Raw genomic sequence first — 22506 nt, 5'->3', positions numbered from 1 at the left:
TGGCCAGAAGGTTGTAAAAGGGGGCAAAGATCACTTAACAGCTGTCTCACTTAGCGATGGAAATTCAGGGCTCAACGGTGGCCGTAAGTCGAAATCTACCTGCAGCAGCCCTGTAGTTTTGCTTCTCTGAACCGCTGGCTCCCTTCCGCCGCCTCCTTCTCAAGCATCAAGGGCATCCACCGGCACACTCCCTGAGCCTCCCCCCCCCCCCAGCTCAACAAAATCTTTTTTTTAAAAAAAGAAGTGAAATTTGGAGCCAAATGATTAAGGCCAACAGATCTGGGTTCCTTTCTCTTCCCCCACCTCGCCACTCCCCAGCTTCCTGGCACTCTCAGCCCAACCCATCTAAAAAAAAAAAGAAAAAAAAAAAGGTTGGGATAATTAAAAAAAAAGAGAGAGAGAGAAGCCAGAAAAATCACTTGAGCAGCTTTCAAGATCACTTATTCCAATGTTTTTTTTCCCTGTGGGGTCCTGGGTGCTGTCCGAGCTGGGTGGTTTTCTTGCAGACATTTCATTACCCAACTAGGTAACATCATCAGTGCTAGAAGGGAGTGGGGTGTGTGGAGAGGAAGGGGACTTTGTGGTCCTTGGTCCTTTCTCTGAGCTGGGTGATTTTCTTGCAGGAAAAGTGGTACAATGGGATCAAAACTCACTTAAAACCAATTTTTCACTCAGCCAGATACATTCTGGGGTTCCACTGAGGTTTATGTCCAGGGCTACCGCTGACCTGTCCATGTTCACGCCTATCTATGGGTGCATTGGTGGCAGCGGCTGCTACAAATCCCCTGGCATATATTTTTTGGGGGTGGGGGGGTGGGTGGACTTTTCATTTTTTTGTCCCTGACTTTCCCCCTTCATTAAACAGCCGCTTCTGTTTACAGAAGCGAGGCAACAGTTGCGATTGTTGACCAGGAAGGAAGAAAACCACCACCGCCAACAACCTCGTGCAGGGGAAAAAAAAACCCCACCTCTTTGCACCTACGTGCGAGTAAAATGGCATTTTCTCACAACTTCCCGGATTTCCAGAGGCCATTTTCAAACTGGAAGCTCCTGGAAACACGAGACCTCCCTTCCCCGAAGCGAAACCAAAAAGAAGAGGAGCGAATTCGAGTCAAAGAGAGCGGGGAAGGCAGTCGGAGCCAGGGAGAGGGAGGGAGGAAAAGAGGGAGAGAGAAAGGGAGACAGAGAGAGAGAGAGAGAGAGAGAAGGAGGGAAGGAGAGAGAGAGAATTCTTTTTCGTCTCCAACTGCTCGCCCAGCTTACTCCGAATCTTGTTTCTGCCTTCTCTTCCCAACTTATTCGAGTCCTCTCCTCCCCGCCAAACAATTCCCCCGGATCCTTGCCCTCCTTCCCAGGGCGAGACGAGAAAGAAAGGAGTGGCAACGTGGAAAGAAAGCGCGGGGGGAGGGAAAAAAAAGAATTTTGGAAACAAAAGCAAACGAACAAAAATTTCACGTCTGAAGTTTCCCCTATAACACAAAACCTGAGGAAAAAATCCAAGCGGAGGCTGAGAAAGGCGGAGGTCTTTCCTCTTTGCGTTGGGATTTTTTTGCTCCCCGCCCCTAAAAGAAAGCTTACATTCTATGTCTTCCCGCTTGCGCGCAGAACTAGTTTTAAAAAAGAAAAGAAGAAAAACAGCAGGAAGCAAAGCCACCCACTCCCCTCAAAAGGGAGGAGGGGGCTTCCCCCTCTTCTTTGCAAAGGAAGCCAGAGCGGTCTTAAAATCCCCCAATCCAGCTGACTCTCCCACCTGCCCGGAAAGGACCCCTCTGCCCCCTATTGTCGCCCAGGGCAGCAGCCAGCCCCCGAATGTCCTCGGAGCAGGGAGATGCTGCAGCCGAGGCGGCGCCCCCCGGCAGCTACCCAGCCCCGGCCTGCCCCGCCACCGCCTCTACCTGGCCCTACCTGCGATGGACTGGCGCCGGTTCTCGTCCAGGTGCGCCGAGATCACGTCGCCCATGGCGGCCCTGCGGACGGAGGAGGAGGTGGAGGAAGGACGCGGCTGTTTGGCTAAAGGAGGAGAGGAGAAGGGCCCCGCCGGGCGATGCGCTCCATGGGGCGGCCGGGCCGAGCTGGAGGGAGGGGAAAGAGAGCCACAGCTCGCTGACTCGCTCGCTCCTTCCTCCTCCTCCTCCGACACGCCTTTCTGCCCTGCGTGTTATTCCCTCTCCACGGGACTCCGTCCCTGTTTTTATTTTACTTTGTTTTAGTTTATTTTGCGCGGGGAGGGGAGGGGTCGGTGGTTTCTCTGTTGCAGGCTGGGAGAGGGAGAGTCGTTCTCTCTCCCCCCCCCCCACTCACCCTCCAAACGAGGGGACGGTCCTTGGTTCTTACTGAGCAGGGGTGGTTTCCTTGCAGGCGTTCCTTGACCCAACTAGGTTACACCATCAGTGCTAAAAGGGAGGGGGCTTCGTGGAGGGGAAGGAGGAGGATTATGGGATCCTTGGTGTAGGCCAGGGGTGTCCAACCTTTCACCTTCCCTGGGCCAGATTAGAAGATGAAAATTTGGTTTGGGCCGCACATAAAATAAAATAACAGTAACGATACCTGGTCATCCAAAAAAACCATAGAAAACATAGTTAACATATTAAATTTATTTGGAAATGAAGTTAGTGAGATGTTTGACATTGTTTCTCAGCCACCAATGCAGAATTCCACAGCCAATTTTGTGTCAAAATCCGTTGTGTGAACCCAGCCTTAGTCTCCTGACTACCAGAAAGTGGCACAGGCCGCAAAATGGCGGAGCTAATATAAGATGGCGGAGCTAATACAATGGATGGGGCGCAGGGTTGCCAGATCGCAGTTTGGCTCTGCGGCCAAACTCAAGCCAAAATACGGCCAAATTATTTTTATTATTTATTATTAATTATTAAAAATTATTTATTTTTTATCACGGTTTTTTTATCACGGTTTATTTTCCGGCCAAATTTTGCGGGGGGTGGGGGGTGGGGGAGGGGAAGAAAGCTCACCCACCTTGTGCCTATCTCTCCTCCTGCAAATGGCCCGGCTGGATGAGGCAGGACTGGAAGGCAGAAGCAGCGGCGGCAACGGCAACAGCAGGAGGTGGCGCTCTGAGGGCGCCTGCCTTTTCTGTTGCTGCTTGGCGTGGCGCTCACCTCGCCCCGCCTCGCGCCTGCCTCTCCTCCTCCTCCTTGCTGGCTCTGGCATGAAGGTTGGGGTGGGCACTGGGCCGCATTACGAGGGGGCCGCAGGTTGGACAAGCCTGGTGTAGGCATTTCATGACCCCATCTGTGCGAAAAGGAACTGTATATGAAGAGAGAGAAAGTTCCACTCTCTTCTAGCACTGATGACGTTCCCTAGTTGGGTCATGAAACATCTGCAAGAAAACAACCCAGCTCAGAGAGCACCAAGGAACCCAGAGTCGTCGTCCTCCTCCTCCTCCTCCTCTGAAACCCCTCTCCCTTCTAGGACTGATTATGTTATCTAGTTGGGTGATGAAACATTTGCAAGAAAACAACCCAGCTAAGAGATCCCCAAGGACTTTTCTGGGTTCCAGAGCTCAACCCCAGCAGACCAGAGCCCCCAAGCTCACCTTAAACAAGGACGAACACGTGGGAAGGCTGCTTTTGCTTGACCACTTTCACCCTGTCTAGGAAAAGAACTAGAATAGGCCAGGTAGTCCAACTTATGACCCCACAATGGAGGGTGGGCGGGTGGGGGGGAACATGTCACCAAAACATGAAGTTCCTTCTTGGTTTAGCTAAACGTGCAACAAACAGAGTCTTCCTCCTTCTCCAACTCTGTTGGATTGATTTGCAGGGGGAAAATATACATATACATATACATGTACACACACACACACACACACACACACACACACACACACACACACACATTCATAGTTATCTTTTCGGGGAACTATTCTGTAGGAGGACAAGGAAATATGCAGAAAGTTTGCAAGGGCTGTGTTTACATACTGAACATACCTGGGGTTAACCCAGCCATGATTTATTCCTGGACTCTGAAATGTAGGTCTCATTAGAGAGTTTGGAGCTTTTTTTTAACCTTGGAGAGTAAAAGGAAGAATAGACTGGTTTGATTAAAGAAAAAGACGCAATTTTGTTTCTCCTTGGAAACCACTATTGGAAGAGGACGGAAGATAAGAGATGGTTTACCAAAAGGAAAAGCTAGGCATGTTGCTTAGATGTTCACAACTGCCAACAAGGATAAACACCAGTGTTTGCTTTGACACATAGGAAGACATACCTCAACAACAGTTTCAACACATACAGAGAAAAAGAGACAGAGACAGAGTCAGAGAGAGACAGAGACAGCGAGAGAGGAGGGAGGGAGAGACAGAGAGAGAGAGAGACACACACACACAGAGGCAGAGAGAGGGAGGGAGGGAGAGGGAGAAAGATAGAGAGAGAGGGGGGGGGAGAGAGAGAGAGAGAGAGATCATCCATCCCATCCTTCTCAGACATAGAGCCACTAACCACAATATCTTTTGAGAACTAAACCTAAAGGCAGTCTGTTTTTGCTCCAGTGCTGTGTTTACCCCCCCATCTCAACTCCCCAAGCGAGACGTTTACCCCCATTTCAACTCTCTGGGCGAGAAGCAAATAGTCCGTGGAAGCCGTCTTGTATACAAACGTCTCCTGTTTATTCACTTCATCCTTGTTTGCCTCGGCAAGCAAAGGCAAGAAAGACGCCGGAGATTCTGCCAGCTTTGGCTGAGATTGTTCCCTCCTCCTCACACCTCCCCAAAGAATGCTTCCGGGTTGCTTCAGATGAGCTGGAATCGAACCAGAGCCATTTGCCTTTGCACCCTTAGCCAAGAGAGGGGCGGGAGGGAAGCAAATCAACCCCAGGTTCTCTTTCAAAGCCCTTCTTTGAAGCACGGATTGGGGGCGTGCATCTTTGCAGCCCAAACCTCCTAATCCTTCTAAGAGGGAGAACCGGATCCTCTGGGTGAGCTTGGCGTGAATCAAAGAGGAACGGAAGGGCCAAGACGGCCATTTGGAATGGCGAAGGGAGAGGCGTCCTAAAAGGGCCTAGCCTAGGTGACTGCTTTCCGCCTCTCCTGTCACCCCAGGGAGCAGGGAACAGTCAGGAGGGTCGGCCTCGACGATTTGGCACCCTCAGCTAACCGAACAGAAGAGAATAACAGAGTTGGAAGGGACCTTGTAGGTCATCTAGTCCAACCCCCACCCAAGCCGGAGAACCTACACCGGCAGTCCAGTCTCTTCTTAAAAACCTTCAGTGATGAAGCTGCCACAACTTGCAACAAAACCATCAGCACAACGGTTAGACCCGAGGAGGAAACAAACACTGCATTTATGGACAATGAACTGCTCCCCTTTGCAATCAGATCTTCGCAACCCTGAATTAGAAGGCTGGAGAACGCAACCAGTTGTGGGCCACAATGTCCTAAGAAGATCTGTGTGCAGCAGCTGCCTTATGGCAAGCAGCACACTCAGCGTGTGAATGCGTCAGGAGTGTTGCAGATGCCCCAACCGCCTGCTATCAGTGGAGACTGGGTGCACACAATACAGGTAATCCTTGAGTTACGACCACAATTGATCCCAACATTTATGTTGCTAAGTGAGACACTTGTTAAGCAAGATTGCCCCGTTCTACAGCCTGTCTTGCTGCAGCTGCTAAGTGAATCATTATGTTTGTGGTTGTTAAGTAAACCTGGCTGCCCCATTGACTTGGCTTGTTGGACGGTCACAAAAGGGGAGAGGACTCTGCAACCATCATAAATATGAGTCAGTTACCAAACGTCTGAATTTGGGACACGTGGGCCTGGAGATGCTACCATGGTCGTAAAACAGTAATAAGTAACTTTTTTCCAGTGCCATTGTAACTCTGAACAGTCACTAAATGAACAGTTGTAAGTTGAGGACTTTCTGTATTTACCTGGTTGAAGAGAGAGGTTTCCATACAGGTAGACCTCGACTTTACAGTCATTTAGTGGCGGTCATTTAGTGACCGTTCAAAGTTACAAGGGCACTTTCAGAAGTGGTGGGTGCTCAATCACTGGAATTTTTTAAAGAAAAGAATGGACTGAAGAATGTCTGAAATGGGACAGGGTCGGACTAGAAGACCTCCAAGGTCCCTTCCAGCTCTATTCTGAATTGAAATTGTTTTCCTTTTAATGTTTTCTTGCCAAAAGTCTGGGAGAAAGCGGGAGGGAGGGAGGGAGGCATGCAAAACTATCTCGCCATCGGCAAGCAATTCTTTGGCTTTTTTTCCTATTACCAACAATTCATGATTGGGAGGAGAAGAGAACAATAATTTTCTTTTTAAATTCCATTTGTTAGATGCCGATAAATAGACAGACAGACAGACAGACAGACAGACAGACAGAGTAGGTAGATAGATGACAGATAGATATCCATTAGTCTTAAACTTGCCAAGTTTGAAGACCCTCGATCTAGATATTGCAATAGATAGTATAGTCTTTTGGCTTCATGGCATTCCTTCTTTTGATCCTTGATTGCAATCTATATCTCAACCTGGCAGTTTTCAATTGACTCTGCATTGCTCTCTGGTGTCCAAGAATTAAATTGCTGTTTAAAAACAAAACAAAACAGGAATCTCTTGTGTCTCATAGCTGACGCAGCTTTTTCCTTGGACTGGATGTGCTGAGAATTAGCTTCTTAGGAAATGGAAGCCTGCAGTTACTCCTCGACTAAACAACCATTCATTTATTGGAAGTTACAAACCGGGCCTCAAAAAGGTGACTTGCAACCAGTTCTCACACATACGACTGATGCAACAGTCACATGGTCAACGTTCAGATGCTCGCCTCCAGAGGTCGTGGGTGTTCCATCACTGGAGGTTTTTAAGAGACTGGACAGCCATTTGTCTGGAATGTTTTAAAAACAAACCACAACGGTGGGCTCTGCAGACACTGGGCATCCCACGGCAGAGGTCACACTAGGTTTTAACCAAGGTAAACACCGGCGGTGTTGGATGTGATCAAGGTCCCAGCATCAACCAATGATGGACGTGGTCAATTTTTAGGATCAAGCAGGGATGCTAGATGTGACCAATTTCCCAGGACTATGGAGCATTGCATTCTTCCCACGAGGGTTGATGGAATGAGCCACAATTGACTGGGTTGATGCAATGTGCATCCATTATAGACTTAGTTCCGATAAAAGGGAATATTTGTAGCTCAGAGCTGAACTGTGGGGTCCTTGGTGCTCTCTGAACTTGAGTTGTTTCTTCCAGATGTCTCATGACCCAACTAGGTAACATCATCAGTACACTCTGAGACCATCAAGGATCCCAGAATGTCTTAGATATGATTCTTACCCCATTCACATCCCTACTTAATGTTTCATCATCCAGGTGCAATCATTCACATGATGCTCTCTCCACCAAGGAATGTACAATAAACATTCTCACATTTGTGTTACTTGTGAACAGGTCTATGCACGCCTAGTCAGCCACGCTATACGTCCCAGATTTTGCTCATCACCATCTCTTGCACACTTTTCAACACAACCCTGCACCCTTAGCGGTCTAGTGATGTTGTGGGTCTGGCATTGGGGCAAGGGCCACAAACTGCATCCTTGCAGCGACAGGAGGTGTCCTTCACCAGAGGCCTTCCCCATGGACCCTCACCTTCATGGGCTCGGTTGGTTGGCTGATTGGGAGCTTGGATGCTAAAATAGAGGAAGAACGAGGGAAGGAACTGGGTATATCTTGTCTAGTGAAAAGAAGGACCAGACAGCAGCCTTCCAATATCTGAAGGATTTCCACAAAGAAGTGGGGGTCAGCCTATTCTCCCCCAAAGCCCCAGAAGGCAGGACAAGAAGCAACGGATGGAAACGAACCAGGGAGAGAAGCTACCGAGAACTATGGAGGAATTTTCTGACACTCAGAACAATTGATCAGTGGAACCACTTGCCTCAAGAAGTTGTGGATGCTCCCATCACTGGAGGCTTTCAAGAAGAGACTGAACAACCATTTGTCTGGAATAGTATAGGGTTTCCTGCCTGAGCAGGGGGTTGGACTAGAAGACCTCCAAGGTCCCTTCCAACTGTGCTATTCTGTTTTGTTTGCAGTTCTGATATGAATAAACTCTGAACTTTAAATACGTTTCTTCCACCGATGTAATAATTTTCACATGTTCTTCATTTACTTACCTCTTATTCTTAACCTTGCGTGACACAATAAATCTGCTGTTGAGTCCACACCCGATTAATTAAATCTCTCTCTCTCTTTCTTTTTTTTTTTTCCTAAGGGTTTATTTAAATTCAAGGACTTTGCTTCATACAAAATGTAATTGTAGAAACAATGGCAGAATCCAAAGTTTGGCTGATAAATATGATTCAGGCAGCAAGTCATTCAATCACAGTTTTTTTTTAAACTTTCCCAGCCCCCTTCTTAAAGTTCCATTTATGTTGCATTTTGGAACTTTTCTGTGGGTTTTTTTTTAACACTGCTTTTTTTTTAATATAAACTTTTTGCAACAAACCCCCGATTGATATCAAATATAATTAAAAATTAACAATAGGTGAATACATTGTATCAAAAAGTACGAAGATAAACATTTTCCTCCATGCACCTTATATATATATAGCCTGCGCTACATATATATAGAGGTCAGTATATATTTATATTGTATGTATATATTTTTACATGCAAACGTTACTTATTCAAAGTATAGCCACCACTAGACTGATTTTGGATGCAAAAAAAAAAAAAAACCAGAAAGAAAAATGATTGGTGCATTTTATGTTTTGGCAACTCGCTAGAAGAATTCAGGGAAACTTCTGAGCCCTGAACTTTTGGTGTCTTCATGGACCTGCCTGTGGTCTTAACTGAACAATTCAGAAGTGGTTTGCTGTTGACTTTATGAGCTGACCTTCAATTTCCTTGAGTGGCTTGTACAACTCTGGGTTTTCCTGGCGTTCGCTTGTGCAAACACTAACCAGCTCCCACTTTGATGACATTTTTTTTCGACAACCTACAAGGTTGGCTAAGTGTTGCCATTTGCTTAAGGGTGACCTCAAAGTAAGGGTGGAGACTATCTCAAGGTCAACCTCCAAGGAAAGACTGAAGACTACCTCAAGTAAAAATTGCCCAGTGAAGGGCAGGCTGATGACCCAACTTTGCTCAACGACGTGTTTTTCCCACTGAGCCTGTGAATTCTCAGCAACTTCTCTCTCCCTTGGTGGCAAAATCTGTAGCTTCTCCTCTTGGGGGAGGGGGAGTGCCTGCTCGTTTTGGTCCCACGTGTTTCTTTGAAAGTCCTCCCTTGATGACCCCCACAATCTCTGGAAGAGACTCCTTGGGTGTGCCTCGAAAAGAGACCAGGGTGGATTCTCTGAAGCAGCAGAAAGCCAGTTACCAAAGCCACCGCTCCACGCAGCTCAACAAGTGGCACTGTTGGTGGGCATCCTTATCCCGGACATCGCCCTGATGACATCACCCCCCCAAATACGGTTATTCAATTATTCAATTATCCGTAACTTAGCAGCTGCGAACGCCACTTACAATTCAACAGGATTGTTGCATTATACTGGTTTAATAAGAAAAAACGGGAATGCAGGACAGCAGTTTACAGAATAAAACCAACCAACCAACCCATTCACAATGATTTTTTTCCCCAAGAAAGTATTTTGTGCCTTCCTATTGGTAAAAGGTAGAAAAGATTTGGTCACAGTCATGCTTTTGCCTGGAAAAGGGAAAGGAAAAACGCCAACCGGTTAAGTTGTAAAATACAATGAGGGCCTCATATGGCTTGATGGATTTCGCTCCCATTCTCAAGTTATGGGGAAAAAAAAGTACCTCTCTCATTGCATAGCCCTAGTTTTATTTTGTTGCATTTTTAAAAATTATCATCATAATATTTTTTAGAAAAAAGAAATGCAGCGTCCACCCAAGAAGGATGAACTATTCTCGGTTGTAATTGGTTTCCCGCATATATCCTCCATTAAAAAGAAAAAAATTGATCTCCATCAAGCCACTCTATTCTTCATCCCGGATGAGAGACCACCAGGCAATTTGTCTGGGCCAATTTGGATGCCCCAAATGCAAATTTAGAAAGAGCTGCTTGCATTTTGAAAAGAGATTCCCCACAGGAGGTCCTTGATTTACAGCCGTTCATTGGGTGATCGTTTGAAGTCACAACAGCACTGGAAAGATGATGACATATGACCGTTGTGGCGTCCCGTGATCACATGACCAAAATGCTTGGCAACTGGCATGTACTTATGCCAGTTGCTCTGTCCCAGGGTCATGTGATCAGCCTTTGTAACCTTCCCAGCCATCTTCTTACAAGTAAAAGTCAATGGGGAGAGCCAGATTCACTTAAGGACCGCAAGAGTCACTCAACCCCTGCAGGGATTTGCTTAACAACTGTGGCAGAAAGAGGTCATGAAAATGGGGCAAGACTCGCTTAACAACTGCCTTGGCTCGGCAGCAGAAATTTCAAGCTCGGCTATGGTCTTAAGTTGAGGCCTAGTTCCCACGCTAAAGGGGAAACTATCAGGAAAAAGATTTGTTGCCCTGTGTGCTAATTCTGGCAGTTCTGAAGATGCCCTCATATTATTATTATTGTTGTTGTTGTTGTTGTTTCCATTCTTATAATATCCAACATTTCACCTGCACTTCTGTTGGACCGCGCAATCGGAAGGCTCTAAGGCCCAAAGTAAAATTAATAGTGCTCCTATTTACGTGTTACACATGCAAGCATCCATACACAAACACGCAATGTAGGGATGAGATTATTTGGAGATCAGAGACTGGAAAATGCAGCTTTTAAAAGAGAGAGGAATTGAATTCCCGAAGGTAAGGCTCCATTCCGTTGACCCCCAGTTTTTAGGACTAAAACTGCTTGGATTCCCTCCCCGACAATCAACTGATCCCCTTGGATAAGTCATCCAGTTGATCATTGAAGGAGGCTCTGAGATCAAATGATATCGTTTCTCTTAGCAATCGCATTTTTGAAGTTGGGCTTTGGGGCACCTTTTTACCAGCTGCTAAATCACTCTGCATTTTAAAAATAAAATAGTGTTGAAATACTTGTAATGCCCCCGATCCATCAGTAGGGGCATTTTCTGCCCAGTGTTGAAAAATATAGGAAAAAGAGTTAGCCGTAGAATGAGCCATTTTCCAGAAAAATTGTACGGGAATGGCAAAGGTTAGTCATTTCCAATTGGCTTGAAAAAGCAGTAATTAAAAAGTCCCTTTGCTTTGAGTTTAAGTTACCCCCCCTAAAAAAGGGGGGTGGGGAGAAGAGAACTAGGATTGGATTTTAGTGCGATTTGACTTTGATGGCACATTTGGCGGGGCTGAGTTTTCCCCCAGTTTTCCTGGATTTTGTTTATGGCAGCTTGCATGTAAAATATGGAATGACCAGTGCTGAAATACCAAGTTTTATATTTATCCTCAATCTAGGAGCAACTTTTAAACTTTCTCTTTAAAACTGCCAAGCTAAGCGGCGGGGAGAGACAGAGAGAGAGGGAGAGAGAGAGAGAGGGAGAGAGGGAGTATCTGATCTTTCCGGGAAGGAATATTTTCAGGAATAAGGACAACTCTACTCGCTTTGCCTAAAGAAAACTATGTGGGCCCTAGCAAAAATATATATCATATATAATCCGTTCTACAATATAATATTACCTCTTGGAATAATTAGCCTACGATTAACTACTGTGGGTTTGCAGTGTTCTTTAAAAGTGGGTGGACCTGGAAAATGCTTTTAAACTAAAGCAAAATGTTTCTTTAAATGAAAGACTGGGATGAATATACAGGCAGTCTTTGACGTACAATGGTTCATTTAGTGACTGTTCAAAGTCATAACAGCCTTGAAAAAGGGACTAAGGACCATTTCTCACACTTATGACCGCTGCAGCATCCTCAGGGTCACCTGACCAAAATTCAGCTGCTTGGCCACTGACTCCTATTTATGATGGTTGCCCCCTTTTGCGACCATTTGGCAAGCAAAGTCAAGGGGGAGTCCAGGGTCCAGGGTGGCAGGGAATGATGTGTCTCAGAGTTGGCTACACCCAGGCAGTGCTGGCATGTTAACTCCCAAATAAATCCTGTTTAGTTTTGGAAGTTTGTCTCAAGACTCAGCATTTAAATGGGGGTGACTGCCAGAATCCTGACAAAGGGGCAAAAACTCCCTTAACAACTGCCTCACTTAGCAACAGAAATGTGGGGCTCAATTGTGGCCGTAAGTTGAGGACCAGCTGTATCTGCTTTCAAAGCTACACAGGACACTTTCGTCTCAAACTAAAGCGCAAGTTGGGTGCAAAACCAAGCCCCTGTTTGTGCCTAGCATTATAACATTGTTTCATGCAAGGGGTTCCAACCTTTTTGTGGGGGGAGTTAATTGCATTTGCTGCAGGCAAGGCTCCCCCCCCACCCGCCCTTTGGGTGGTGCAAGTCATGGCTCCTGAAAAGCTTTGGTTTGGCCTGGGAGTCAATTCCTGGTCTGGGAAAGGATGGGCAGGAATAGCTAAATGTCTATGGAGGTTCTCGGCCACCCAGGTCCCAAAAGTTGTCTCTTTTCCCGAGGCAACTGGACTTCTTGGTGTTTCTTCGGAGGCATTTTGCTTCTCTGAAGAAGCTCCTTGGATGAGAAGTAAAACATCTCCAAAGAAAAACCAGAACCCAGCAGTTCACTTCTGGCAATTATTTTGGCTCTGTTCCTTCTCTCTTCCTAACCTCCTCCTTGCCCAGAACCTCAGCTGCTTTGGGCTGAAGGTATCTTCCGTCAATGAAATGGGTCGTGTCTTCCAAACATCTTCCAGAGCAGCAGTTTGGCATCTTTCAAAGCAAGGGTTTGGCTCAGTGGTGGGATTCAAGCACTTTTACTACCAGGTCTGTGGGTGTGGCTTGGTGGGTGTGGTTTGGTGGGCGTGGCAGGGGAAGGATACTGCAAAATCCTCCTTCCCTCCCCACCCCACTAACCTGCTTTCCAGCTCCGTTCTCCTGTGCAGGGCAACCAAAGGAGACCCAGCCGATCATCTGGGACTCGATGGGAGGCAGAGAAGAGATGGGGGTGGGGCCAGTCAGAGGTGGCATTTGCTGGTTCTCCAAACTACTCAAAATGTCAGCTACCGGTTCTCCAGAACCGCTCAGAACCTGCTGAAGACACCTCTGCTTTGATTCCCTAACAAGACTAGACTTCCTGAATTCGGAACGAGTGTACGCATGCACACTAAACCTTGTGCGTGCAGGACATTAAAAAAATTAAAATAAAAACAACACAGACACACAGACAAGCATACAGACCCAAAATGGGGCTTGAGAGACAAGAAATAAAAACGGAATCTCATCCCTGAGAATCAGAATTAACTCCAACCAAATGCCGTCAGGCGAAGGATTCGCCCCCTACCGAAGCGCTCCCGAGATCCAGTCTCCAAGACGCGGATTTAAATCCGAGGAGCTGAAGCATCCCTTCCCCCTTGGTTTTATTGGGTTTTGCAAAGGCCTCCATCCTTACACAGAAGGCTTCTCTCTGCACCTTCCAGGACCCATCGGACGTCCTAAAGCAAAACTTGAATTTATTTGATTTGATTTTCTAAATCCCTTCTGCAGACTTGCAAAGTGAAAAGATCAAATCAAGCTCAGGATGATGTTGAGAGCCCACTAAAAGCCATGCCAGAAGGTCAGAGAAGCTGGTCAACCCTTCCTCCTGCCTCTTAGCTATTCTTTTTTAGAGGTGGGTGGGTGGGAATATAACCACAACTGCCTCATCGCCACAAGAGGTTCCCAAAGATTAGGCACTTAGAAGTAAAGAATGGGCGCCTTTAGGAAGGAAAGGAAAACTTGGAATGGCCAGGCGAGACGAATTCTCCTCTGGAGAGGACTCTGCATTTTGGCTGTGTTCTTGTCTTGCTTTCTCGCTTTCGCTATACAGTTCACCCCCACCCCCTGCCCCCGAAAGTGGACACAATGGAAAGGAAAAGGTTATCCAACAGCTCAATATAAAACGCGGCCATTCTGCCCACCCCACCCTCCTCCTCCTCCTCCTCCTCCTTCGTCTTCTTCTTCTTCTTCATGCCCATCCTTCGCTCAGATCGGTAAACAAGATGAAAATTAAGATGGGGGCCACCAACTCTCTGGCCCCAAGGAGAACAGTCCAACAGCAAGAACGAGAACCGAGATGTCATCCTTGCCAAAAACCCATCCTCTCTTGGAGGGCTTTTCCAAAACGCTGGTGGGAAGGACTCCCCCAAAATAATACACTGTGGAGACCAAAGGGTGGACCAAGAAATTGGGCGTAGCTGTATGGTGCTCAGATCCATTGGAAGTTTCCATGCCTGGCTCGGTTGAAAAGGGTCACGGTCGGCCAAGGGTTGAGATCCAGCTGGATAAAATCCCTTCCTTAAAATGGGGACACAATAAAACGGAGGTTGGTTCTTTGTACATCAGGGTGTGTGTGTGTGTGGGGGGTTCTTTTGTCTTCCCCACCTGCTCACCCCCAACTGTGCAGAGTCCAGTCTTTAGGGCTTTCCCCCTGGGCTTTTGTGGTAGCCTTGTAACTTGGGGTGGAAGGTGGTATCTCCCGTGACATGGCAGCAGGAGAGAAGGGCGCCTGCTCCACCAAGGCCCTCTGAACCAGGTGCCTCTCCTGGCAGATCAACAGCTCTCTAGTGCAAAAGAGGAAACTGGGGACAGAGAGAAACCAGGCGTTGTTTCCAACAGGGAGGTGCACGGCCCTAGGATCATTTCAACAGGGCTGATTCCACGGAGAGGCAGCTGCTTGTATCTTCTCTCCTCCCCCCACCCCCGCCGGCAGCCTTGATGTCCCAGGGCTGGATGCAAAGACGTAGTATGCACATCTACATGGCGGTTGTCTGGATGATAAAACTCATCGACCTCCAGTGTGTGACCGGGTACTTGTCCTGCTAGCACCAATCATCTTCGTCTCGCTCATGGTAATAGCTACGGGCCCTCGTGCTGGTGCCAGAGCCAGCACTTAGTCCCAATACATAATGGTACCCATTGGGAACGCGGCGGACTTGATGGGACTGGGACGTTAGAGAGGAGACGTAAGAGGTCCGGGAGGATCTCCCTGAATTGGTGGCCACTGCCTCCTCGAAGGTGAGCGTGTCCTCAGGCATCGTATGGTATGGACTGTCACTCTCTTCTCGGTGTCCCAGGTAAGGGTCCGAACCGATCCGTGCCATCAAGGTTGGGGAGGGTCCCTGGGAGTCGCCATGCAGCAAAGCATTGTGCTCAGAGAGACCCCGGCTCAAGCGTCCCGGGGAGAAGGTTGGCAGGCCAGTCTGGAACCCAGAGAAATGCACAGGCGAGGAGTTGGCAGTCTTGTAGGTAATGCTGGGACGTGGAGTCAGTGGAGTTTGCGGCAACTGCCTCCGACCACGGCATGGGGTGCTAGCACCAGAGGTCAACAGCAGGGGGCTCCCGTTAACTGAACCACTGCCCTACATGAAGATTGGAAGAAAGTAAATGAACAAAACAAAAACCAGGAGGAGGAGGAGGAGGAGGAGGAGGAAGATATGGAGAAGAAGGAGAAGGAAGATATGGAGAAGGAGGAGAAAGAGAAAGAGAAGGAGAAATAGGAGAAGGAGGAGAAGAATGACAGTGAGCAATAATAAGAATACCAGACAAACACAGAGTCACATGTTGGAATAGAGTGTCAAAACACAATGGACAGAAGGATGAATGATATGAACAGAGAAATGTATCATAGGATAAAAACAAAAGAAGAAAAGAAAAAGAAAAAGAGAGTTTAGACGTGCACAGTCACGGACAGGGAGGCTGCTCCAGAAACATTTGAACAGACAGAAAAATACAGGAAACCAACCAGGAGGAGAAAGGATTCAAATGAAGACAACCAGTAAGACAATACTGGGGAAGCAGACCATCCAGCAGACCGGAAAGCCAGGTGATCCACCTTGAAAAATCAGGAGGTCCACTGCATGCTTCCAGATCAACCTCAAGTCCTTTCATCTATTCTCATAGTTAAAATTAGCGCATCTGGTCATGATTCTGCTTGGAAAGGCCACCATAGTGCCTCCACTCTCTGGGGATGAGAGAACTTGACTCCAACCACCCGCAAAGGCTGGCCACGTTGATCAGAGGTCCTAGGGAACCCTCTTTCTCACTCCTTCTCTCTCTCCACCCCCCCGCTCCCATTCTCACCTGTTTCTGGGTCTCGTGGTCCTGCCCTCCACCAGGAGATGGAGGCCGACTGCATTCAGAGGACTTGGGCTGAGAACGGTCCCGACTCCCATAGCGGTCGCAGGAGTAAAAGCGTTGCTTTTCAGAGGAAGAGGAAGAATGGACTCTCCGTTCCTGGGACCGGCCCCGCTCCTGCCTTTTGGACTTGGAGTGGGGGCCCTCTCCTGCTGGGGAGACAACAAGAAGCCAGCAGATTCCAACCACTGTAAGCAAGTCACCCTCAAGTAAGGTTCTCCTCCTAAGCATCCTTAAGCATGAAGACCTACCAACAGAGGTGCAGAATACAGAATGCAGACTAGCAGAGGTGGCAGGGGACTTGGAGGTCTTCGGTCCAGGGGTGTCAAACTCAAGGCCTGTGAGCTGGATCCAGCCCACGGGCGGCTTAGATCTGGCCCACAGGCTCGCCGCAGAAACAGCGAAGGACAGGCCCGTGGTGCCTCTGCCAGCCAAAATGGCACTCGGGAGGATCAAGCACATCGTCCCTGAGCTGTTTTAGCTGGCAGAGGGTTTCAGGAGGCTATTGCAACTGAAAACGGAGCCCTCTCGTCTCTATGATGGTCCCTCAAGTAGACAGCAAGTAGTCTTTTCATTGGGTACCACTGTAGAATAAATGCAAGTCAGCAAAATCAACTGAATTGAGTGACTCTAACTTGATGTTTTAAAATGAATCCAATTTTTAATTTGAAAAATCTAAGCAACATTGACATATTCCTCTCTGCTAGGAAGGTTGGATTGGGACTCTCCAATATAATACACAATCGAGTTCGAGAGACAAAGAGATTATAGAATGGAAGGCAGATCTTCTTAGCTATGTAAGCATACGTATTTCAATTCCCAGAATCCTAGAGGCAGCACAACCATTGCTAAGGATTCTGGGAGCGGAAGGCCACACATCTGAAAGATATCCAACTTGGAGCAAGCTGTTAACAAAATTTCATGCTCAGCCAATTCTACAACGAGAACCAAGCCGGAGAAATAGAAGGCGCCTGTCATGCCCCCATCGAAGCCTGAATCTGTGGAGGAAGACGAGCCAGAATGGGAGCTGACAGAGATCGAGGGGGTGGCTTTGTTGGCTTGGGAGGAAAATGGGGAGGAGCAGGCCCAGTCAGGCCAGAGCCTTTCAGGATTGGGACGGCTTGTAGGCAGGGAGGCAGGATGACCAGGGGAGGCTAAGCAGTGAACCTGAGAGACAGGACTAAGGCAATGAGCAAGGACTGCTCCCCTCCTGATCCTCGAGCATGGAGAGTGGAGAGAAGGCGAGAACAGCGCAGACTAACCCAGCTACTTGAGAGGAGAGCGCCCCGCCCCTCTTCACAAGGCATATCTGGGGACTGAGACTTCAGGAGACGCTGCGGGGAGGGGCATTTGTCGGTAACAAACACTGAATTCCTGGAGTGTTGAGAGCCGACCTTTGAACTTTCCTGGATTCCTTGCATTCTTTCTGGATTTCTTGCTTTGCAGCCATGGTGCCCATAGCCAGAGGCTGCTGGAGGTGTGTGTGTGTGTGTGTCATTATTTTGCTCTGAGGCTTGCCAGAAATGTGGGAGCATTTGGGGAACATTTGGAGCAATAAAGGGGCAGTTTGAACTGCTAACTGCCCGTGTTACCTGTGATGACCCAGGGCGAGCACAAAGGCAACACAGCCAGAATAATAAGTAAGAGATCCTTTATTAGCTCCAACTTTGCTCTCAATGTTCCAGTTACCTTCTGGTCTAGAGAAAAACTCTCCCAGGAACCTGCAACAGCCCTTGACTACAGATATTCCAGTCCAAAACGTTATAAACAGAAGACTTTAAACTATGAATTCAGTAAAACAAGAAAGGTAATAAATCCGGCAGGGCAAGATAAGGAGTTCCAGAAGTGAAGTAACATGGCAGTAAATCAAACCAGTTGGGAGGATGCCAGAAACTCCCATAACAGCAGCCAACAGGAGATAAACTCAACATTTCCAACAAATGCTCCTCCCAAACTGCCTCTCCTTTAAACTCCCTCCCCAGGACAGCCTTGTGAAAAGCATCATGGCCCTTTCCTCCCTCGTAAGCCACGCAACCCACATTGTTCTCTTCTGCGTTTTTCCCTGCGTGCCTTGGGATGAGGAAGGGGTGGGCCTTGGTCTTCCTCTGAACTCCCTTCTCCCCTGTTCTACCTCTCTCCTGCTCTGCCCAGCCTGACTTTGCTCTTCCCCGGTTTCCTCCACAGCCAATGGAGCCACTCTCCCGCTCCCTGTCAGCTGTTTGTCTTCCTTCTCAGATTCAGACTCCGATGGGGGCATGACAGTTCCCTCTGTGCCGTGCCCTGGGTCACCCCAGCGCCCTTACCAGGAGCTTCACCCTCAATCAAGTGATTGGGTGGCTTGTCCACCGACTTCTGCTTCTTCTCTCTCCGCCGGTGGCAACGATGGTGATGATGGTGGTGGGTGTGTTCAGCTGGCCGGGGATGTTCGTAAAGATGTGTGGCACGTGGACGTTGTGGGTTGAGCGTGGAGACCGAGCGCTTCATGGGGCTGTTGTCTGGAATGGGCTGTGGCAAGAAGGAGGAAGAGAGAGAAAGAGAATGCAGAGAAGTGGATCAGATGTACACCGTCCAAAGATAGCATCTCTCCCTTCACACCTCTGGACCGTGTGCATTTGTTTTAGTAGAAGAACAGAGTTGGGAGGGACCTTGGAGGTCTTCTAGTCCAACCCCCTGCTCAAGCAGGACACCCTATATCAGGGGTCTGCAGCCTTAAACACTCAAAGAGCCATTTGGTCCCATTTCCCACAAAACAGAAAATACTGGGAGCCTCAAAACCTGGGTGGGAGTAGCCAACTGAACTCCCACCCAGTCACATGACACACACCTCCCTGCCACGCCTATCCAGGTTTTGTGGCTCCCAATGTTTTCTGTGGGAAATGGGTCTCTCTTTCTCTCCCTCCCTCTCTCCCTCCCATTTCTGTTTTTTGTGTTTTACCTTCTCAGGCCAGGCGAGGAGTGACTGGGAGAGGAGGGGGAGGGGCGTGGCCATCCAGTGGTGGGATCACCCAACAGGGAGCCACAGCAGAGGGCCCAAAGAGCCACATGCGGCTCCAGAGCTGCAGGTTGCTGATACCCGCCCTATCCCATTGCAGACAAACGGTCATCCAACCTCTTCTTGAAAGCCTCCAGTGATGGAGCCCCCACAACTTCTGGAGGGAAAGCCGCTCCCCTGGTTAATTGTTCTCCATGTTGGGAAATTCCTCCTAAGTCCCAAAGGTGGTTTTTTTTCCCCAACAGGCAACTGTTTTTCCTTGAAGACATCTCGCTTCTCATCCAAAAAGATTCTTCAGTTGAACTGAAGTGAACTGAAGGTGAACCGAAGAAGTTTCTTGGATAAGAAGCTAAATGTCTTCAAAGAAAACCCAGAAAGTCCAGTTGCCTCTTGAAAAAGCACCTTGGGGACAACCCTGACCTGATGGATGACTAAGAAACTCCATGGATATTTAGTTCTAAGTTAATTCCTACGAAACCTTTCCATTAAAAGTCTTTCGCATCTCTGAGCTTGATGATGCACTGATGATATTGCCAAATTGGGTCATGAAACACCTGCAAGAAAACCACCAAGCTCAGAGAGCACCCAGGACCCCAATATTCAACCCTGAGCTATGAAGACTTAGTGCCTCCAGGTGGTGTGATTTCTTCCATCTTAAGGAAAAAAGCCACAAAGAAGGCGATCCACTTAAACCCTTCCTCGACTAGATTTTACAGGACAGGGGGGTTCAAACAAACTACATACTGATAGATATCGCCCCGGTGACCGTGTTTTGCTCCTCTGCAAGAAAAAAATGGCATGGGTCCCAAACCAGCAACAGTCAGACATCCCAGGAGGCACGTGACAGACGAGATGACCAAGGAGAGGGAGGGAAGGAGGGAGGGAGGGGCAGAGAATGAGATCAACGAAAGCCAAGGAAGCGGGGGGTGAATTGAGACAAGAGACAGAAATGAGCATTAGTCAGCGGTTATTCATGAGGAAAAGATGGTGGGATGAGCAGGGTTTTCAAAGGAAGCTGCAAGAAAAACAGGTTCTCAGTGAGCTCAGGTAGCAAGGTAACGTTCCACAAGCCAGCTGCCATCCAGATTCATCCATCGCCAACTGGCGATTACCACCGCTAGCACGGATGAGGTTACCTAGTTGGGCAATGAAACAACAGGCACTTCTCATCATTCTCTTCATTTAACGGCCCCATAATCCCTTGCATTGGGGTGGAATCTGGGCAACTGAATGGAGCTAGCAGAGTGTTTACTGGCCGGATGCCTTCCCAGTCACCAATGTGAAGTTTTGTTCTGCAGATCGATTCTCAGTGTACCCAGAGAAAGAGGAATATCTGCCTCTACCCAGGATCAAACTCACAGCCTCCTGATTGTGAGGCGAGAGCTCCACCTCTAGGCCACCGCGCCACTCTAAAGGACAGGCACTTCTCATGCCTGTCATAGTTTTATGGCAATGGTTAAGTATATATGCCCCCAATGGGATTTTCCAACGTATTTCCCCAGGAAAGGTAGATCAGGCGGTCTCGAAAAGCACACCGATGGGCTCTGAACCCCTCGGCAACATCTACGTCACTCTCCCTGTCCCGATGATGAGAAAGGAGCCTTAGGGAAGCTCCTCTTTCTGGAGAAAGGCTAAGGCGGTGCCCAAAATGTGGGTGGCTTCTAGGAGCCCCCTAACCAGATGCTTCTGGAAACATCCAGAGTTATGCCTTGGAAACTGGAGGGTCTGGATAGCTCTTTCCGGTTGGCCTTTCATTCCCTGTTATGATATGACCTTGTCTGGTAATGAAACGTCTGCCAGAAAATCGCCCATCTGGAAAGAGCACCAAGGGTCCCGGATTATGACCCGAGCGCTCACCTGAGTTTCGGCTGCCAGGCGAGGCATGGAGGCCGCTCGCCCCTGGCTTTCCAGGCCAGGCTGATGTGCCCCATTGGCTAAAGTTGGGCTGATTTCTCGCATTTCTACAACCTGGAAAATACAAAGACAGAATAACAGGAGTTATTGCCTTTTGCCTACAAAATGTTTTATTTTATTTTATTTATTTGTCAAACATGTTTTAGATAACAAATATAATTAGCACATGATTATGATGACATGAAATGGGTATGAATAAAAGGGAGACATTAGGACAGGGACAGTAGGCACATTGGTGCGCTTTCGCACGCCCTATGCAGACCTCTTAGGAATGGGGTGAGGTCAACAGTGGACAGCCTGAGATTAAAGTTTTGGGGAAGAAACCACAGAGTCAGGTAGTGCATTCCAGACACTGACCACTCTGTGGCTGAAGCCACATTTTCTGCAATCAAGTTTGGAGCGGTTTACCTTGAGTTTATATCTATTGTGTGTTCGTGTATTGCTGTGGTTGAAGCTGAAGTAATCATTGACAGGTAGGACACTGTAGCAGATAATGTGGTGTACTACCCTCAGGTCAGACCAAAGGCAGCATAGCTCAAGGTTGTCCAAGCCCAGCCTTTCAAGCCTGGTGGTGTAGGGTATTCTGTTGCGAGCAGAGGAGGGGAGGACTCGTCTCGTGAAATATCTCTGGACTCGCTCAATTGTATTAATGTCTGATATACAATGTGGGTTCCAGACGGAGGGGCTGTATTCGAGAATTGGTCTAGCAAAGGTTTTGTATGCTCTAGTTAGCAGTACAATATTACCAGAGAAGAAGCTACCTAGGATTAGGTGAACAACTCTTCATGCCTTTTGGCCATGGAGTTACAGTGGGCTCTAGCACTTAGATCCTTTGCGACGGGTACTCCAAGGACAGAGTTGCCTGCAAAAACTCCCTGTAGTTGCAGTTGTTGTCTGTCTACATCAGCAGCCTTCATCTCTCCATCCTATAGTGACAATTGTCCTTGGTGCCCAGGCTCCATCACAAAGCCCCCCTGTAGGAGGTGTTTTTATGTTACAGGTCTGGCGCCTTTATTTTTCCTCTTCCTCTTCTTCTCCATCCCCACTTTATTTTGATATTGTGTCCCTTGAATGATAAGCTGTCTAAGTTTATAATTCTATGCCACCATAGAATAAAAATGTAGATGATGAGTGACAAGTAAAAAATAAAGGTGCAGAATGTGACCATCAAGAAGATGGGATGAACCACAGTAGAAAAGAGAAGCTGGCTTGTCTGTGATCTCCAGGGTCCTTGGTTCTCTCTGAGCTTTGTGGATTTCTTGCAGATGTTTCATGACCCATGAAAGTAACATCCTCAGTGCTAAAAGGGAGTTTGCTTTCTCTCCCTTCTAGGACTGATGACGTTACCTAGTTTGGTACCGAAACGTCTGCAAGAAAACAACCAAGCTTGGAGAGCACCATGGTCTCAAGAATCCTCCTCCTCCTCCCCGTCCCCTCAAACT

The 22506-nt window shown here is 47.9% G+C and overlaps 2 protein-coding genes across 2 annotated transcripts in view; both read right to left on the bottom strand.

Moving 5' to 3' along the window:
- The window catches only part of NIBAN2 (niban apoptosis regulator 2), a 50586-nt gene extending 48251 nt beyond the window's left edge, over window positions 1-2335 (bottom strand). Inside the window, exon 1 of the mRNA XM_087914649.1 lies at window positions 1906-2335. Coding sequence (XP_087770775.1) covers window positions 1906-1960 — 55 coding nt within the window. The 5' untranslated portion in view covers window positions 1961-2335. The remainder of the gene's footprint in view (window positions 1-1905) is intronic.
- Window positions 2336-9489: 7154 nt separating this feature from the next.
- Window positions 9490-22506, bottom strand: part of CACNA1B (calcium voltage-gated channel subunit alpha1 B) — a 123051-nt gene continuing 110034 nt past the window's right edge. The window contains exons 44-47 of the mRNA XM_087914652.1: window positions 21008-21118; window positions 18462-18663; window positions 16105-16307; window positions 9490-15383 (exon numbers count right to left, since the gene is read on the bottom strand). Of these exons, the coding sequence (XP_087770778.1) occupies window positions 14844-15383; window positions 16105-16307; window positions 18462-18663; window positions 21008-21118 (1056 nt within the window). The 3' untranslated portion in view covers window positions 9490-14843. The remainder of the gene's footprint in view (window positions 15384-16104; window positions 16308-18461; window positions 18664-21007; window positions 21119-22506) is intronic.

This window comes from Pseudonaja textilis, chromosome 17, assembly GCF_049901715.1.
Source record: "Pseudonaja textilis isolate UNSWEBS1 chromosome 17, rPseTex1.2, whole genome shotgun sequence".
Classification (NCBI taxonomy): Eukaryota; Metazoa; Chordata; class Lepidosauria; order Squamata; family Elapidae; genus Pseudonaja; species Pseudonaja textilis.
Note: the sequence above shows the minus strand (reverse complement) of the source record. Positions and strands in the feature narration are given on the sequence as shown.